This window comes from Gekko japonicus, unplaced genomic scaffold (assembly GCF_001447785.1).
Source record: "Gekko japonicus isolate JY-2015 unplaced genomic scaffold, Gekko_japonicus_V1.1 scaffold178, whole genome shotgun sequence".
NCBI classification, from domain to species: Eukaryota; Metazoa; Chordata; class Lepidosauria; order Squamata; family Gekkonidae; genus Gekko; species Gekko japonicus.
The window spans coordinates 985,395-1,006,100 of NW_015173679.1; the positions used below are offsets into that span (position 1 = coordinate 985,395).

At 40.9% G+C, this 20,706-nt stretch overlaps 1 protein-coding gene across 1 annotated transcript in view; it reads right to left on the reverse strand.

Moving 5' to 3' along the window:
- Window positions 1-20,706, reverse strand: part of LTN1 (listerin E3 ubiquitin protein ligase 1) — a 40,714-nt gene that overhangs the window by 10,736 nt on the left and 9,272 nt on the right. The window contains exons 8-21 of the mRNA XM_015422985.1: window positions 18,621-18,811; window positions 17,859-18,006; window positions 15,904-16,671; window positions 15,109-15,178; window positions 11,566-11,622; window positions 11,088-11,327; window positions 10,478-10,631; window positions 10,229-10,379; window positions 10,051-10,054; window positions 7,369-7,528; window positions 7,076-7,180; window positions 5,788-5,930; window positions 5,391-5,526; window positions 4,908-5,049 (exon numbers count right to left, since the gene is read on the reverse strand). Coding sequence (XP_015278471.1) covers window positions 4,908-5,049; window positions 5,391-5,526; window positions 5,788-5,930; window positions 7,076-7,180; window positions 7,369-7,528; window positions 10,051-10,054; window positions 10,229-10,379; window positions 10,478-10,631; window positions 11,088-11,327; window positions 11,566-11,622; window positions 15,109-15,178; window positions 15,904-16,671; window positions 17,859-18,006; window positions 18,621-18,811 — 2,469 coding nt within the window. The remainder of the gene's footprint in view (window positions 1-4,907; window positions 5,050-5,390; window positions 5,527-5,787; window positions 5,931-7,075; window positions 7,181-7,368; window positions 7,529-10,050; window positions 10,055-10,228; window positions 10,380-10,477; window positions 10,632-11,087; window positions 11,328-11,565; window positions 11,623-15,108; window positions 15,179-15,903; window positions 16,672-17,858; window positions 18,007-18,620; window positions 18,812-20,706) is intronic.

Sequence of the window (20,706 nt, forward strand, 5' to 3'; positions counted from 1 at the left end):
GAAATGAGATGCCTTCCGCAAATCCTTGCATGTTCCTACTTGAATATTCTAATTGCCAATTCGGCCAAACCTGAGGATACTTAAATCCAGTGACTGCAGCTGCTAACGGACAAGACGTGTATTTCTACAAACCTGAAAAATGCCCCAGGTTTGCAAAAAAATCTGAAATCTTAAAAAAAAAAAAAAAACTACCACCACCCATGGGGGGGGGAGAAAAAGAAAATGATAACACAAACACATGTAGCTTTATGAAACGGAAGCCCTCAATGGCTGTTGCTATAGGCAACCACAGCAATCTGCTCCCGGTTCTCTGCTGCTTTCAGATCTTCCTGAGATTCCTGAATATATCTGTGATTTTCTTTGGATTTTTCTTCCAGTTTTCCCAAGAAAACTCAGATACATTTGGAAGCCATCCCAGCCAGGTTATATTTTCAGCTCGGGTATATCTGAATGCACATCCTTAGTAGCTTTTAAAAATGGATGCCCTCAGTGGCTGTTGCTAGGCAACCACAACAGGCTTGGCTTCTGTTAGAAAAAAGCCACAAGGGCCCTTTCTAGGGTTGTTTGAAGAAGGACTCATTGGGGCCAGACCCAACATGACTCACCAAGGCTTGGATACCTGCCTGTCTAATAGCGGGCACAAAAGTCAGAGGACTCGATCGGGGCGCCTCGTATACGGCAGTAGAGAGTGGCAGCCCGGAGAGGGACCCAAGTCAGAGGACTCGATCGGGGCGCCTCGTATACGGCAGTAGTGAGTGGCAGCCCCAGAAATGTCCTGAAGGAAAGAGCCGAGCAGGAGCCCTCCATGTCAGACAGGAAAGTGCAACCGCAAGCACCCAACGGAGGGAAAAAGAAAAGGACCTCATCCATAACACCGATGAAGAAAAATCACCGTACGTTTATGTAAATACAACATTCTTAGAGGATCTATTGACTGATTGATTGCCCCTTTAAAGAGTCAAAGGAAAGGAGGAGGTGAAAGTTTTTCCTCCCCCTTCCTCTTGCAATCGGCTAGGAAAAGAACTTCAAGAAATTCCTTTTAAGCTGTGGGCCAAAAGGATAAGAAAGAGCTGCTGTCTGAGACCACAATTCTTATATGGAGTTTTTACAAAATTCTATAATATTTCTCTGTGAACTTTATTGAACTAGAAACAGACACCTTATGGAAAAGGAGAAAAAGAAGACCTGGATTCCACTCTGAACTGGTTCTGTGCTACATTCTCATAACATGGTGTATTTTTACTATAAAGGTACAAGCTGTTCTGATTGTACTTTATTCTGTTGGAAGCAACTGATAAGACTCCCAAGCTATGGTGTGAATCTTTTTTTTTCAGATATGGCTATAGTGACTAGTGTTGGTAGATAATGGGAACTGGTGTGACTTTAAACTATTATTGAGTGGGGAAAATTTGAGACTCTTTGTTTTTAATATGTTGCTGTGGAATGTCTGGTGGTTCAAACAAGATGTCTGGAGATACATCCTCAACAAGTGTGGGACCTTTAGATATTGACTGGACACAGATTTCTTTAAAAGGTTTCCAACTCAATGACCTCGGCTGTGATACTGGCAGTAAGAGAGATTGTTGATGCTATACAAGCTGAACTGGATATATTGCCAAAGCAGGCTTCAACCAACATGGAAAAAGCCTGGAAGCCAGAGAAGGAAGAGGAACAAAATCTCAGAGATATAGAACATAGTGAGGAAGTCTATAAGCAAGTGGATATCAACAGAGTGTATTTACCTCCAGCAAAGAGAAATAAAAGATCCAGGGAAATGTCTAGAAAATTGACAGGTGAAAAAACCCTTAACATTTTGAATGACGCACCACTACTACAAGAGGAAAGAATCTACAGAATTCTAAATTCTACTGACAATGGACTATAGATGGCAACTTCAAGAAGAAAACTTCATTATTTACAAGGAAAAAAGACATAGAAAAAAGATTTTAAAATTTAAGAGAAGAAATCAGAAAATGGAAAAGATGATGAAATATTACAAAAAGTTTTAAAATGTGTTGTATGATTCTCTGAGATTATATTGTGAAATTGGATTACTAAAAACAGATGTGAAAATAGTTAAACATAATCCACACAAAAAAGAGAGAATATCAGACAAAATCTGTTTAAGGTAAAAGTTTAAATAAAAGAGAATATGGAATGTAGACACATATATGTAAAGGATTAGTCACTAGTATAAGATGGAGAAATGAAAATACTGTATAATCTATGACACTCCATAGTAGATAATATAGGTTTGTATTGATTCAATTCACTTATATGTATTTTGATTGAAAGGTATGGAGAAATAAGACCTTTTATAGTATTTATAAAATGATTTAAATAGAAGGTATAGAACAAGAAAACTAGTAACTTCTTTTTTTGTTTAGTAGAAATCTTTTTGGACATAAACTCAAATTAGAAGAAAATATGAAATGTACTCGTATATATATGCAAAAATCTAGATTTTAACATAAGGTGAAATTTTTTAACATAAGGTGAAAATTTTTTATACATTGTATAATGTATACATTGTATAATGTATAAGGCTTTAAAAATGGAGAAATATATGTACTATCCCAGTTTTATGTTTGTTTGTTTGTTGTGTTTGAAAAGTAATTTTAAAAATCTCAAAAAAAAAAGACAATGCTCGGCCAGGCTGCACACAAGGTGAGGTGAGGTGAGGTGAGGTAGACAGCAGTGACCAGCTGAGCCCTACACAAAGTAACGCAAGGCAGATGGCAGGGCAAGCCCTGCATTGGGCAAGGTGAGGTAGATGGCACCACCCAGCCAAGCTTCATGCAAAGCAAGGCAAGGCAGACAGCTTCCAACCAAGCCTTGCACAAGGCAAGGGTGGTGCCCAGCTGGCCTAGCCAAGGTGAGGGAGGCAGTGCCCCGTCTGCACAAGGCAAGGGAAGCAGCACCTGGCCAATTAGTTACGCAGGCTGCCTCTTTCTCCTTCCATCCATCCTCCCTTTGTGAAAGAGAAGCAGGATCAAACAGACTGTTTCTTCCTTTCCTTCTCCTCCTTTATGGCAGGGCTCTTTCCCAGGGTTTTTCATTCCCAGTCCACCCCTGCTCACAGAGTTGTTCTGAGAATAGACTGGAGGTGAGGCGAATGAAGTTAGCTGTTTGGAGTCCTCATTGTGGACAAAGGTGGGATATAAATGAAGTAAATAAGTAATAAATACAGCTGAAGATGGATGGGCAGATAAAACTATTGCTGGAGGGTGGGTGGGAAGGACAGAAGGAAGCCGAGAAGACTGAGGATATGGGGACTGTCAGGTGAAGAGAAAGAGGAAATAATGTGGGGAGGTTGAGATGGGGCAAATGGGTTCCCTTAGAAAATCCTTGCAGGTTCCCCACTGTGCAACTGGGCCTGCTTTGGTAACCATCACCACACAACCTGGCCGTTGTTTTCCTGGGCAGAGGGTGCTGGGGTAGGGTAGGATGGAAAACTGAAGATGGGGAGAAAATAAACATAGGTTGGCTGGTGGATGGAAAAGAGAGGAGGCAGTAAGAAAAAGAAAGAAGGAACTAGTGGGGGAGAGAAAAATTCACCCCACATGTCCTTGTAGTTTCCCATTTGTTGATACATCTAATTCTCAACATGGTTAATTCTTAGGGTACTTAAATCCAGTAACTGGGGGCATGAAGAGATAAGACAGGTCTATGAACCTGAAAAACATCCCAGATTTGCAGAAAAGTCTGTAAAATTTGTTTTAAGTATCCCAGATTTGCAGAAAAGTCTGTAAAAATTTTTTTTACATTGAGTTAAACCCTGCCTGTCAAATAACAGAAGCAGCACCCATAGCTTAAAAAACAAATACCCTCAGTTATTGTTGCTAGGCAACCACACCAGTATTGCCACCCTGCAAGCCTTGGTTTGAGTCAGAAAAAGGATGAGGGAAAGGAAGAGCTGTTTCCAGGGCTATTTTGGCCTTTAAGGGTGTACTCATCAGGGTCAGGCCTGGCAGCAACCACTGGGTGACTTGCATGACCCACCTAGGCCTGGCTACTTGCTCCTCCTATTCAACAGCAGTCACCTCATGGAAGTCAGTGTTTAGTAGTGGCTAGAGTTTGGTTCAAATCATCACTCTGCTGTGGAAGCTCACTACGTGACCTTGGTCCAGTTACACATTCTCAACCTAACTTACCTCACAGGGTTGTTGTGAGGATAAAATGGAAGAATTATATAAGCTGCTTTGGGTGCTCACTGTGCAGAAAGGCAGGATATAAATGAAATAAACAACAGACATAGCAGGAGATGGGTAGCATCTCTGGTTGGTGGATGAAAATGAAGTAGGGAATGGCAAAGATATGGGGGTACCAAGAGGGAGGAAAGAGGAAATAGCATGGCTAAGTGGATGCAGAGAAAATGAGGTGTCCCCTGTAAGTCCTTGGGGTTCCCCATCATGCAACTGTGCCTGGCCTGGTGTCCACAAGTGAGCCATAGTTTTCCTAGGTACAGGCTCCCAGGGGGAGAGAAGGAAGGAAGGTTGGCTGGTGGTTGGGAAGGAAAGATGAAAGTAGGTAAAGGGGAGAGTCTATGGGGGCTTTCAGGGAAGAATAAGAGAAAATAATGGGAGAGAGTTCTTGCAGGTCTCCCACTTGTCCATACATATTTTTGAACAGGCAAAACATTTATCAGTTTGTTGTGAGAAAGAGACCAATCAAATGTAAATTAATCTGGCAGAGTATGTTGTAAACAAATTGGTAAACATGACTAGCTTGAGTTTATATGGAATATCATTGTAACCATGTTATTCAATCAGGGTGTTTTACAAACTTTACATGCTATCCTATGGTAGCACTGCCTCCCTGTGGATTAAAACAGAAATATGTCTATAAATGTAAGCCTTTACATAGAAGTAATGATATCATTTTCTGCCTTTATATTTGTTACTTACCTCTAACCAAGCCAGCATGGAACACATGACAAAATCCCACTCGCTATCCAGCAGAGAGGAAGAATTTTTCAGCAACAGAGAAAGGAAACGTATCATCTCAATATTGAATCCAAGTAACTGAGGACTTGCTTCCTTTAGATTGCTTGGACATGGAGAAGAAGAGTTAAGATAATAAGCGCATGTTTTTATATGTAAAGATTCTTTATTTTTGACCCTTGTTCAGCTGCTCCTTAATAATTACTAGCATTATTGCATTGTACAACTTTGTTTTACTTTCTGAGAAGGCTTACATTCCTATACTGGAGATCTGAGACTTTCACTATGTGAGTCTTCCTCCATATGAAGAAGTAACTCCTCTGCCCAAAATAGCTCTTTCTCCAAAACGTTCAACAGAAGAGAGTTTCAGAGTGAACCTAGTAAACACTATAATTGCAAATGTGTAAAAATGTAATCATAATAAGAAAGTACATAAGTATCACCCACCAGCTAAAAAGAAAGATGTCTTCATAGTCATGTCGCCAGGATATAATTATTTTTAATATTCCAGGCATTAATTCTCCACAATCAATGTTTCCACCACTCAAGCAAGAATTTAAAACAGCAAGATATCCAAAAGGTCCTATAACAGAGTCAAATACCAGGTTTAAAAGGCTATATTAAATGTCCTGGCACATAACAAGAAAACAAAGATCAGAATGTGCATTTAGAAATAAAGCGTACAAATGAAATCCACAAGTCAACAGACAGAATTATGACCCTTAAGGAGTTTTCATATTGTCTTGAAAGACAGAAGCAACTAACATCTGATTACATTTTTGCACTGAAAATCCTGCTTCTAAAATTTAATATAGCACTGGAGAAAAAAAATAAGGGGACTGACCATCAATCTCAGAAAGCTCAATTTTGTCGCACATCATAAGTTTAGCAGTACACTGAATGACAAGCTCTTCCTTATCTTCTTCAAGTAAAAATGGAGACAGGTTCTGAAGTGTGTGCAAGTTGCCTTCTGTTAAAGGGAAAAAACTGGCCATGGAAATGAGACAAAGTGAATATGGAAACAAATATTGGTTATTCAATATATATTGAAATATCTAATAGTCTGGAAGAGCCATGGAACAGAGAGAGAAGACTTCATATGCAGTTTTAGGAAAGATGCCTTTAGGGTTGCCAGCCCCACGGTGGGAGCAGGGGAACCCCTGCGTTTGCAGGCTCTTGCCTGCCGCCGGCCAGTTGCCTGGTGGGGAAAAATCCCGCCCCCAACTGACCTTTTAGTTTCAAGCCTACTTCGGGCATACTTCTGGTTGGGATTTATATAAGACTCAAATGCTAGGCTAGATCAGCATTACCTGCATCAGTCCTCATTATTTATTTGTCTGTGTACCTCATATGGTAAATATGCTTTCCTTGGAGCGAATCTTTGTCACACCTGAGAGCCAGGGTGGTGGGTATATGCATGTTTTAAATTGTTAGCTGCCTTGGTGGCCCTATGAGGGCAGAAAGGCAGGGTACAAATCTTGTATACTAATACTGGTAATGGTACTGGTAGTAGTATTAATATCATCATCATCATCATTATGATCAGCGTCTCTAATGAAGACTTGGGGGACCCATTCAGCCATGATGTTCAGTGAGTGACCTTGGGCCAATCACTCTCTCTAAGTCTGACCTACCATATAGGCTTGTGAGGATAAACTGGAGGCAAGGAGAACCATGTTGCTTCCCCAAGCTCCTGAGAGGATAAGCAGGACACAAATAAAGTGAAATGAGATTGCCATCTTGGCTCCAAACTGTAACCAAGTTAGAACATCCACACACTGCACATATAGCTAATATGTGATTTTGTCCCTGCCACCTCTTTTGAGACTAGAATAACGCTTCTCTTTCTAGCATTAAATTCACAATGACAATTCCTGCTTTGTCAATGAGCCAACAGCAGACAGAGGGCTGGACCCAGCCAGCTTTTTCATTCAGTATCAACCAGTCCCCCCCGCCCCCCATCCAACTATAACGCCTATGCAACAAGACTTTTGTACATCCAGGTACCATGATCCCCAGCACAGCCCTTTTTTTGGCGGTGAATGAGGAACCCCTTCTTCCTCTTTCATCATCAGAAAAGCTGGTTGGATCCATCCCACAATAAGACTCTCCAAGAAATCAGAGCATACTACCTTTCTGTTGTATTGAAAAGGGCTTTTATCTCACAGGATGAAATATTCTTTGTATTTATCATTTTAGCCAAAGTTAAGGTCCAAAGTCTTCCACTCTCTTTTGATCTATGAAAGAACAGAAGGGTATCCATGATACACCTGATTTGTTTAGGAAATAAAAAGATGTTCATTTCCATGAAGAATTCACAAGACAATAATATTTTGAAGATAAGGAAAATTATATCCAAAGAGGCAGAATGACAGAACTTCTACTAGAAAGCAACAAAAGCACAGGAATTAGACTATGTACTTACCTTTTAAATAAGATTTGTAATAGACAGGGAATATTACTAAGAGCACATAATTTCTCAGATGAAATATTCATTACTTCGAGCTTCTGAAGAAATTCAAGAAGCAGGCACGGTGGGTTTGCTAGTTCTTCAATCCATTGTAATGCATAAAGCTGTTCTGCAACTAAAGAAAAAAGTCAACAACATAAAGCATTCCATAGTAAACATTTGAAAAGGAATGAAATGCCCAGATGAAAATAATAATAATAATACTTTCAATTTATTAATCGCTTTCCCCAGTGGGCTCAAAGCGATGTACAGTTACACATTAGACAGTGGACTAACAATGTTCAAAGGGGATAAGGAGGACAACATATATTCATTTTTAATTGCACACGCTGTCACTGCACGGTGGAAATGTCTTCTGGCTTGGCTCAGTCATTTTCCGAACGGCTGCTTGTTGACCAGGCTTCAGGACCCGTATGTCACATCGCCACAATACCACCGCCTGGCCGGAGACATCCACTGCAGGGATTTTTGTAGCCGAGAAGTTCTTTCGCCTTTTTCCGACCACGACCAGGAAGTCCCGACCGTCAGCTAACACCCTCCCACAAGGGAGATTGGTGTGCCCACCCTCTCTAAGGAGTGGTTCCCATTTTATCTACTCGCTGAAGCTTTTGAATCGCTGGGTGGATGAGCTGGGGACAACAGGCTGGCTGCTCACACCAGCGCAGGGCTTGAACTAACACAGTTCGGATGTTAAGACAGTGGGATGTTAACAGTCACTAAGGAAAACTGGCAGTAGGTTACTACTGTTATAAATGTTATAAATGCTGTGTTGGATCCACTGACTACCTTGCCCCCAAGCTAGATCTGGACTGGTCTGGACCCTATAGATCCATTCTACTAGTGATAGTGCTTTCCTTTGGTACGAGGAACCTTCCCCTGATGCAAAAGGGTCTTCCTCTCACAAAGGTGAAGAGTATCTCTGTAGCAGAACAGCTCTGTGGGATCCAATCCAATGACTCCCCTTTTGCTAAGTCCTCTTCTTTCAAAGCAAAGGCAAAACAAAAGCAGAATGGAACCAATGGATCAAACCATAATGCTTTAGTCTCTAGCAGGACTTAGTTCACCAAGATCTTTACAGATAGAATTCCAACTGAGACCAGCTGACATTCCCTTTTTCCTAGTTTTAAATTCAGGGTACCATTCAATGGGCCACACTGGTCTGCTTGTTGTTCACATAAACATTCTTATGCATGCAAAGTCTTCCCCATTCAATTCAACTGAGGAGGCAGATTTGGGTACAGAAAGCTCATATCTGTGCTGCCAATGAGCAGAATGTGCATGAGAAAGTTCTGTGTGAGCAGAAAAATACCCACAGTGCTTTAAGTCAGTCAGAGCTTCAAGAAACAGCAAGCTATAGAAAGCACAACATAAAAGTGGATTATTTTATCTAAAATTATGCTTACCAATTCATAACTTTTAAAATGTTGGAGGCAGGACTCAGGCAACGCAGCCAGAGGATAGGGAGATCTTCTGTGTGACAGATCAGGGAGCCAACTGATTTGGGAGCGTGTGGAATGTCCAGGAGAGTCCATAATCAAAACACAATTATATATAAGGAGAGATTACATTCTAGAGAAATAAAAAATCAAGGCTTAACTTCCCAGTTTATACACAAAGCACCTTTGCCGCATACACCAGCATTAGCAGTGGTAACATGCCTCTGAGCAGTTACAAAATAATCTTGCTCACTTTAAAAAACACAATTATATATAAGGAGAGATTACATTCTAGAGAAATAAAAAATCAAGGCTTAACTTCCCAGTTTATACACAAAGCACCTTTGCCGCATACACCAGCATTAGCAGTGGTAACATGCCTCTGAGCAGTTACAAAATAATCTTGCTCACTTTAATGAGATTACAATGTACGTAAGTATTTACAAGATCAGACCATGGTACAATTCCTTTTGAAAATCACAGTCAACTTCATTACAACACATTAAGAGGGTAAAAGACCCACACCAAGTTGATTTGGGGCATTTACAATACTTTATATATTTGCAATTTCCCCAGCTAAATAACTTCCTTCTTTCTGAAAAGATGCTTTTGCAACATAAACACAGGTATACATAAAGCACACAGAAAAGTGCATCTACTAGAAACAACTATAATACTATTGTTTATTTAAAAGTACTGATCACTATGGTTATATCTAAAACTTAATTACTACAAACATGTTAGTATTTACAAAAGAATCTGTAAATGATAAATAAGAGAGGTAGAGTTTGTAAGAAGGGTGGAGATTTTTTCACTTCCACTCAGACCCAAGCTTGGGGGTCTGCCCCATCTTTCTGCTACTATAGCTGCCTGATATCTCTGTTTGTGCTATAAGAACTGACTCCTTCCAAACTCCTGAAGGCCTTCACTCCAAGGCTGTTGACAGTGTGTCTGCAAATTAGGATTCTTGGCTATATCTGCAGAGAATATTACTGCCATTATGAAAAGCCTATCTGAGTTGGGGAGGTAAGAAAAAATGCTGTCCCCAATTAGGTAAAGGTATAGCAGTAGCCCTTGATGAAGCTGTTAATGTGGAGCACAGAAGACCAGAAAAGGAGGTGGGGGGCAGTCTCTCCTTCCACTGCAAAGGACAAGGATTTCTTAATGTGCAAGGCCTATAACCTTTGAGGTAACTACACACCTTTCTTCAGTAATGGAGAACATGTAAATGTTTATATTTGAAATAAATATCCTGTGCAATATACATGTTTGCACTCTCCATATTCAAGTTTTCATCTCTTGCATAGATTTTTAGTTCACAGCACAAATTTTCTTTGGTAATGTGAGGACACACTGCACTGTATAAGTCAACTCTGTACCTCAGTAGATAGGGAATCCTGCATCTTTTCCCATTCACATTTGCTTGGGGTCAGCCATTCAATGTAGTCTTTCAAAATATAAGCAGAAACTTCATCAGCTTCCAACAGTTCAGTTAGCAAATCACTGACTGCAGAAATCAAAACCTGCAGACTGACATGAAAGGAAACCAGCATTTTACATGAAGAATAAAGCACAATAGCAAAATCTGTAGCAGCCTAAGGAAACAAGTCATAAGACTATGTAGCTACCTTTTAACATCCATCACAGATGACTGAAGCTGGTTCTTCACCCAGAATGCAGATCTCTGCAGGAAGGTGCTCTCTTTATGCATACCACCAGGCTGATGCACAAGTGATGTTAACCCACACATCCAAGTGTGCTTCAGCTTATTTACAAGGAAATCTACATCAATAAAAGAAAACAGCACAGTGCTTTAACTGCTGGACTACACTGAGAGTAATGCAAATGTTAATCTCTCTACCTCAGCGCTATGATTAAGAACTGACTTGCTTTTGAAACGATTTTATGCTGTCCTTATGTCACCCCCAGTGTTTATATATCTTCTAAAAATCTGAGGGAGAATCCCATGAGTGGGGAATGAAGCCAGAGCACTCTGGAGCAAGCAGGATGATGACTAACCAGGCCTTCCTTCTCCTGCCTGCTGGAGGAGGTGGAAGACGTAATCCCACATATTGGGCAACCCCCCCACCAAAGAAGCATCAATCAGCAGGATGATGACTAACCAGGCCTTCCTTTTCCTGCCTGCTGGAGGAGGTGGAAGAAGTAATCCCACATACTGGGCATCCCCCCACCAAAGAAGCGTCAATAAGCAGCTGACCTGGCTAAATGGAAATGTACCTGACAAATATGTTGTAGCCTGGCTTTTTGCACACAACTGAAAGATGGTGAACAACAAATCTTCTGATGATGGCATCAACAAGCATCCTTTAACTGAGCTAAAGAAGTTAGAGGCTACATCACAGATGAATGACACAGATGGCTCAGCATTTCCAGCTTCTGAAAGATCCTTCGCTTTAGAAAGAGCCGCTTGAAGTTTGTCAATTATCCTTTTGACATAAACTTCACCAATCAAGGACTCTATTGATAGAAAAGGACAGAGTATGTTAAATTGCTCTGTGATCAGTAAAAGCGCGGCATATCCTGTGCTCTGAACGTTCCACCACATTCGTTAACTAGACCTGAAACAATCATGGATACCTCTTTTCAGTGAATCCAATGAGGCTACATTCCACATATTAGAAACCCCGGTCTTGACTGCTTATTTTGACATTATCTTAGGTCTGGCTTAACAGTGTCAGTGTCTCACACTTCCTACCAATGCCTTGAAGTTTGTCAATTATCCTTTTGACATAAACTTCACCAATCAAGGACTCTATTGATAGAAAAGGACAGAGTATGTTAAATTGCTCTGTGATCAGTAAAAGCGCTGCATATCCTGTGCTCTAAACGTTCCACCACATTAGTTAACTAGACCTGAAACGATCATGGATACCTCTTTTCAGTGAATCTAATGAGGCTACATTCCACATATTAGAAACCCCGGTCTTGACTGCTTATTTTGACATTATCTTAGGTCTGGCTTAACAGTGTCAGTGTCTCACACTTCCTACCAATGCCAGGCCTGTGATATTAACACATTTATTATTTCAAAGAAACCTGTACATTTTAATTCTAATTCATGTTTTTAATGTAATTTATTTATTCTATGTAATTTCAGGTTTTTATGTAAGCCATCCTAAGCGGTCCTCGTATTCATTTGGAAACAGGTGACCCTTAAATACATTCTGTTACATACACACACACACACGTAAATAAAATACTAAGCTCATTTTGGTCAGGCTAACTATGATCAAAAGATGGACCCAGTTACTTGCATTGTAGCAGTAGTGAGAGATTTATTTATTCATTAATACACTGCCCTTCTCCCCATTAGGGATCCAAAGCAGCTCACACCATTCTTATCTCCTCCATTTTATCCTCACAACAGCCCTTTGAGGTAGGTTAGGCTAAAAGGGTGTGACTGGCCCCAGGGTAAGCTGGCAAGCTTCCATGGCAGAGCAGAGATTCATACTATACCATACTGGCTCTTCCTCTGAAGAAAAGGCATCTTTGCTCACCCTTCAGTTGAGAGTGTCATGATGTATTCTTGCAACCAAGAATTTTTTCAGGGCTCACAGGCACCTTTTTGGCCTAGGGACTGCCACAGAACACAAGCAAGCAGAAACATTCGCTTTTCTCTTGTGAATCTAGAGCCCCCCAAATGTATCTCAGAAACTGAATAGGAAGGGAAACAGCCCTGAACCAGTGTCCTGTGTAGGCTTGCTTGCCCCATCAGATCTCCTCTGAAGCAGAGCATTCAGGTCCAGACAGTGAGGCTTGGGAGCATTGATACATGCAGGCAGCCGGGAGCTGGAACAGAAGGGAAGGAACTGGATGCTAGAACAGGAACCGGAAGCAAGAAGCTGGCACACAGGCTTGTGCCTAGGGGACTGGCTGATCCATCAAGGCAGCTTTCCCCTGCCTTGGCTGAAATAGGGTGGGATGTTATCAGGCTCAGCTGCCCTGCTGGCAGGTGTTGAGCTCCTGCAGCTGCACTGTGCATGGGCCAAGATCCTGCAAAAAAATTATTGTCCCCACTGTTTGGCTCTGGGATGGGGTTGCATGCAGCCAGTCGAGCACTTTGCCCCCACTTTGGGGCCACCTCGGTCTGGGCCTTCTGCCACCACCATTCCTGCAGAGTGAGAGCATCTTGCCCAGCAGAAGCCTGGTGGCTATTTCCAGGGCCAGTGGTGAGGCCTCCCTTGCAAACTCTGGCAAGATAGCTTCTGGTGCTGCAGGAGCCCTGTCAGGCCTCCATCATGATAGGCTCTCCCTGGTCCTGCTTGTCCTCCTCAGCTGGTGGTCTTGGCTCCTCGGGCTCTTCCTCTTCCTCTGAGTCGCTGAGCTGGTTGGCGGGGGCCACCATGGCAGTCAGGATTGCTTCCCTCCTTTAATAGTTCCCTTCCCATTCAGCTCCAGAGACTGCCCCAGGTTTTCTCCCTTCCCTTATTGTGGTGCAAGCAAAGCAGCCATTTTCATTTTGTGGCTGCCAGCTGTATACAGAAAAAAAGGTGGGAGATGGACCATATCTTCCTTCAAATGGATATTTTAGTGGGTAACTTACTAAACAGCTTAAATTCTAGTGTTAAGAGATCTGCCTTTTGGCAGTACTGTTAGAAGCCATCCAGGTTATTAGATTCAGATACTGGCTTGGCAACAAACCTCAAATTGCAAAGATTTGCAACAGAGAAAATTCAGATGACACGACCTGTCTTAAAAGGGGGCATGATCACTACATAACAATTGTCTCTGTCTAGCAATAAGCTTAAAAATCCAGAATGTAATCCATTCTGATCAGTGGGGCTTGAGCACACATTTTTCTAGACCAAACTTTTTATTTATTTATTTTTAAATAATGAAAATAAAAAAGGAATCTTGTAGCACCTTAAATTTAGGCTTCAGTAAATTTGCTAGTCTTTAAGATACCAAAGAGCAGGGGTCATGTCATAGAAAAAGAGCTGCAGGAGCTCATTAGCATATGGTATGCTAATGAGCTACTAGGCTATTAGCATAAGAGCTCATTAGCATATGCAACGCCCCCTGACAACACCGGAAGTGGTGAAATAAAATACTAAGCTCATTTTGGTCAGTCTATGATCAAAAGATGGACCCATTGTAGCAGTAGTGAGAGATTTATTTATTCATTAATACACTGCCCTTCTCCCCATTAGGGATCCAAAGCAGCTCACACCATTCTTATCTCCTCCATTTTATCCTCACAACAGCCCTTTGAGGTAGGTTAGGCTAAAAGGGTGTGACTGGCCCCAGGGTAAGCTGGCAAGCTTCCATGGCAGAGCAGAGATTCATACTATACCATACTGGCTCTTCCTCTGAAGAAAAGGCATCTTTGCTCACCCTTCAGTTGAGAGTGTCATGATGTATTCTTGCAACCAAGAATTTTTTCAGGGCTCACAGGCACCTTTTTGGCCTAGGGACTGCCACAGAACACAAGCAAGCAGAAACATTCGCTTTTCTCTTGTGAATCTAGAGCCCCCCAAATGTATCTCTGCTCCGGCCCGCTCTGGCCCCAAAAGACTCCTGCCAAAGAGTACTTTTTTTTCCTTCAACAAACTAACACAGTGCCACACTAGAAAAATGTTGGGCAGACTCGGAAATAGGACCATCCTTTGGGAAACAGCCCTGAACCAGTGTCCTGTGCTCTGTAGGCTTGCCCCATCAGATCTCCTCTGAAGCAGAGCATTCAGGTCCAGACAGTGAGGCTTGGGAGCATTGATACATATCAATAGAAAGACAATAACATAGTCCAACAATAATATATTTAATGGTCCTTTTTGCCTTAGACTAACTGCAATTTTCAAAATAGACCCAGGAATCCCATGACACATATGGAGAAGCTGTATACACTAAGTTACATGTTTCTCCTCCATCTAGCTCCAGAATACCTTCAATACACACAGCTAAAGCAACACAATTTTATAAATGTGGGCTTTTGCACTTGTGTAAAACAAATAAGAAAACTTGCAATAGAACATATGTTAAGAGATTACCAAGCTGAATGCATGACATACCAGTCAACTGACAGGTCAAACACTGTCAATTGTCAATCAACTATTTGTTATTTGACTATAGTCACACATACAGGAGGTGGCGGATTTTACTGCTCTGTGACAGCCTTTCACACCATCTGGGGTACTGTTCCAGAAGGCTCCTGACCATCATGGAGGATGGGACCATCATGGGGGAAGCAGACGCCAAGTGTGACTGGAAGCAATTATTCCGGACTCAAACCAATATGTACCAAGTAAGAACAAAAAAGCTGACAATACCTTTTGAATTATTTGAAGGAGAATCTTCCACTTCAGATCCATCTAAAACCAGAGAAAGTTGAAATATTATGTAACGTGGGGAGCCCTGCTCATTTCCTAGAGTGGCTTTGTTTAGGGACCTCTGTCACATAGACGTTCACATACATATGACCTCCAATCAGCACTCACCCCCACAAATTCATAAGTAAATATACTGCAAGAGAAGCACAGCCACCCTTTTCTTAGCTTAGCTTCATAATTCTTCATGAGCCAACTGAGCCTCAGCAAACTGATGCTAGCTGGGGAAAGAGATTTGGACTCTTATTTATTTACCTCTATATTCTGGCCAGGAAATAAAACGCTGATGAGATTGCATTATGGACAGCTTCCCAGTTTATGAAGGTATGCTAAATGACTGGAATATTCTTTTGCTTAAAAAGTCGTCATCAGTAAGTTTGCAGAGGTGCCCCATATTAATTTGGGCACATACGCAGCATTTCATGGCATACAGTGGATAGCTAGGGTGAGCTACTGTAAGAAATTTTTAAAACTAGTTAAAATCTAGTTTCAGGATTGCAGTAACGCTGCTCATTTTTAATACTAAATACTGAAACCATATAATCCCCATCAGAATTATCCAACACAATGTTGAAAGCCACAGACAAACATCAAACAAGCCAATTAACAATCCAAACTACTAAACTAATCTTGCAAACTATCAGTCAACAAAATAAATATATGTAACCGAGATTTTGGATTTAGATATTTTGTTTATAAGACAACTGTACCTTTGTTAAATCATTGAGAATATTTTCTCTCTCTGTGGTGCTGCAGCAGCAATGGAGGACACTATACAAAATATCAACCAAAAAGTCTGTCTCTTTCCTCCAGTCTTCTTTCAGCCAATCTATTACATTTTCATACAGAAACTGGAGAGATGGATTTTCATACTGAGGTTTTATAGCATCTTGAATATTGCTCCTACTCTCTAGGAGTACTTGGAAAACTCTACTAGAGGCAAAGTTGCTGAGCAGAGCAGAGAGGAACTTCAAGTGCGGGTCAGATCTTTGATCACTGGTATAAACAATACTTAGTTCTGCAAGTGTACAAACTAGATCTTCCAAAGGTTCTTTCCTTAGAGGGGAAAGATGCTGTGCTTGAAAAATAATGCCAGGTTCATTACTACTTCCCACATCCACATATGTCTCATTCTCAGTGCTGTTCTCAACTTCAGCTTCTTCTGAAAACCTGATCTTTACAGCTTTTCTTTTGTTTGGTTTCAACTTCTCTTCCGGGTTCTGAAGGACTTGTAGCAAACAGGACACAGCAGCCAAAGCTTTCTCATCCACATCTGTTCTGTCAACATGGACCACACAAACTTTAGAAAGTCCATCCCAAAAGTTCAACAACATTCTCTGAAAAGTGAGAGCTGTTTCTTCACAACTTGAATTTTCTCTTCTTGTTTCCCAAGAGCTTAAAAGGTCTGCTACCTCATAAAACAAAGGTCCATTTTGTAACCTGGGCTCTTTAATCACCGTGTCTATGAGAGGAATTAGCTGTAAGGAGGAACACAAATTAGTTTTAACACTAAGCAGACAATGGCTGTTTTTCATTAATTATTTCCTGTTACCAAAAAAAAAAAGTTTTCAGTTATATGCTCATGGACACTGGGAAAAAAAAAAAAGAGTATCTGGCCATTATTTTGGCTCAGATTGGGAAGAATTTCAGTATTCTTGTTTCCAAGGCAACCAGGCCAATGGCCCCACTCCTGCTATGCTGTAGCAGCACATGATTGATCTGCCACAGTGTAGTGATGAAAGGCAGGGAGCAGCAGCAGCCCACTTCTTTCCTCCATATACCCCAACACCTATTCAGACCAAGGAAAACTGGTTCACCGTTATTTCACCTCACTCTGACATTGTCACACAGTCTAATCAGCTACAGGACACTGTGACTTCCTTATGTTATATAATCTTTCATTTGTCAAGATCACGTAGCAGAGACAGAAGCCATAAAAATGGCATCAGTAACAGATTGGAATGTAGACAGGCACAGAAAACTGTGAATGTTCTGAAAGGTACTTTTCAGAGAACTGTCAGCTCACTCAAAGCCACACCTATTGCCCACCAGCTGTTCAGTGGTAAACATTTGTTATAATCCCAATTTGTTTAGTATATTCATATTTAATTGTAGGAATGTTTCCTGTCACAACCTAGAGAAACAAAAATGATACAAACGATTCACATAACTTCTAACTCACTTTACCTGTTCTGGAATCTACTGTCTTGCCCTCAACTTTCACACTGAAAATTAGCCAGCGCCAGCTAACTGCCTGGAAAATAACATTCAATGAATGAAGCTGAGTGAGAAGGAAAAGTTTCTCCAGGGCTTTCAAAGATTCCATGCTACTGACTCTCCATACACAAATAGCGTGTGTGCACACATACCAAGAAGGACACAGATTAAGCTTACACTACACCATCCCTTTGTTCCTTCCCATCCCATACCATCTCCAGTAAGTGCAGAAGGCTTCAGATGCAATAGCAGAGGGTACAGGGAGGAAGCAAGGGAGCTATGAAAGGCAGCTAGGAGAGTTCTTCCTCTTCTCCATCAACTGCCAATTTAATGAACGAATGCAATACACAGCTGGCATTGGGATCTCAATTCAAAATTGGTAAGTTTAGTTAAAGTAACTAAAAATAATCAAAACTCAATGGTATTTTGAGAACCTCATCATAAATACCTGATCACTTATAAGCATTTCTTGAATTTTAATGTCTTCTTCTTCTTCACCTATGTTCTGCAATATGGTAAATCGCAAACATTCCATAAATGCCGATGAGATTGCAGAGCACTCTGAACGGCTAGTTGTAGCTCTTTCAGTCAACATGCTAGGCAAGCACAAAATTCAGAAACAGAATGAACTGCATTACTGACTTCATATTAAAGTATCAATGTTTAAAATGTAACTACTGATTTTACAAAGCACTACAATACTAATTAGAAATTAAGTATGGAAAAGTAACAATGTAGTTAACAGTATAAAAGGTAAAGGTTCCCTTGCTCGAAAGCCAGTCAAATCCAACTCTAGGATTGCAGTGCTCATCTCTATTTCAAAGCCGAAGAGCCACTGCTGTCCGAAGACGTTTCCGTGGTCATGTGGCCGGCATGACTAAACACCAAGGCGCATGGAACGCTGTTACCTTCCCACTGAAGTGGTACCTATTTATCTACTTGCAATTTCTTGCTTTCGAACTGCTAGGTTGGCAGGAAGTTAACAGTATACGGAAATGTAAACTCTGAAACCCAGATTAGAAAAACTAAAACAGCAAACTTAAAAAAAAAAATCATCAAGACACTACGACTGACAGATACATGATATTTTAAACACTGAGGTTTGACACCTGCAGTTTTTTACATGGTTTAAATACTGTGTTCATTATTATTTCCAGACACAGAGATAAAGCAATTCTTTAAATGAATAACCAGAAATAGTTGTTCATACCCTTGAATTATGAAGGTGAAAAAGGTTCTACAAAAGTCCAGCTTTGGTTCAGTAACGTCAAGAGGTACCTTGCTAATGAAAGGTAACAGATTAGGATATATGATAGTAGCAAGACCTCGTCCTCCTTCTTGAAGTACTCTCCACAACTTTGGCAGGACCCCCTTTCTGGCATTCACATGAATCCAACAATCCTAGGGAGTAATACAACATGCATAAGACAACTGAGTGTTCTTTACTTTACTTCAGAATAGCTTCCTAATACAACTTCCAGTCTATTTTAATAAATATCTACCCAGACTGCTTTATGCCACCTGCCATACAGAAAAGGGAAACTAGAATGATAAAAGGGTTAGAACACTTGAAGGATGGATGGCTTCAAGAGGAAATTGGATAAACATATGGAGCAGAGGTCCATCAGTGGCTATTACCCACAAGGTATAGATAGGAACTCTCAGTCTGGGGCAAGTGATGCTCTGTATTCATGGTGCTTTGGGGGACAGAGTGTTGGACTGGATGGGCCACTGGCCTGATCCAACATTGGCTTCTCTAATGTTCTTATGTTCTTAAAATTCCAATCTGTTGAATTTAGTTCAAATTAGCAATTAAATCTATTCAGATATAACAATCTGGTTTCTCATTATGGGAACAATATTTACAAGTCCTTGGGTTTCTGAACTTCCATTCCATCTCTCCTTACCTGCGCCTCAGAGGCTGAAAACTTCTTGATTCCTGAGAATCCACCGTTTGTTGTGATGTCTGAACCAGACAAAACTTTGGTTTGTTCTCTTGCCCTCAAACTAGGATTTTAAACTATGGCATGTTGTAATGTATGAGTTCAGCCAATATTACAGATTCTAAAAAACATCTGAAAAACTTAGATCAATTTTAAGTGCGCAGATGTTCTAAGCAGAACCCTCACTGACCTCTCTTACAGATCTTGATCTATCTGACCTCTCTTCAGAAAGATTGAAGAATATAGTCACATTTGTTTTGGACCCAAGTCTCCATAAATAGAGGAAGTTTTTTTGTGCATCTCCCTCTCCTCAATACTTTCCGTTACCCCCGTAAAGTTGCTGGCATGGGGCCAGAAGTCCCCTGAAGAAAAACGGCAATCAGCACAGGGAGCTACAGAAAGAAAAGGAAATCAACCACCACCACCCTGTAAACCTTTGTTCATGGAGCTTTTTCCACTCATACTTTCTCTCCTTCTCTCTTTACTTTCTCTCCTTCTCTCTTTCTCATGAGGCACAAAGGTCTTTAACAACTGTTATAAGAACATAAGAAGAGCCCTGCTGGATCAGACCAATGGTCCATCTAGCCCAGCATCCTGTCTCAAACAGTGGCCAACGAGTTCTTCTGGATGGCCAACAACAGGGCAGAGTGGCCGAAGCCTTCCCCTGATATTATTATTATTTATTAAATTTATTAATCGCCGAACCCTGTGAATGGGCTCTGGGCAATTTACAATGTTAAACAGATAAAATATAATCATCATATTAAAATTATCACAATACATTACTAAAACAACTAACTCAAACAGGACACAGTATTTTGTTCCAAGACACTGAAAGGTTGGACAACACTTTCAATTACCATGTCAGATTACACAGGGAAGCCACTGAAATTCACAAACAAACAGAATTTCAACAGGAAAGAAGAGAGTTTAAAAATAAATAGAACATGGCTTCCTGTTCTGAAAAACACAAAAGGCTTTACATCAGACAATAGCACTACAGATAAGATTAGAATTTCAACAACCTGCTCAAGAAGCGGGAAACCTCCTCAGGAAACAAAAGAACCTCCTCAGGAAAGCTCCTCCATTAGCATGTCCATAGCCTGGGGAACTCCTACAAGACAATGACTCAGCCCTACCCACCTTCTGGAGTAGATATAAATTTACTGCCGACCATTTTCTTCTCACCTTGACACAGAGAGTATTCCATCTTTCTGTGTTTATACCTCTGGGGATGCCAGTCACAGTTACTGGCGAAGCGTCAGGTTCTACAATGCCAAGACAACGGCCACACATCCCAGAAAATCTACAGCAACTAACTCAGATGACGATCAACTCCTTTTGCTGGGCTTC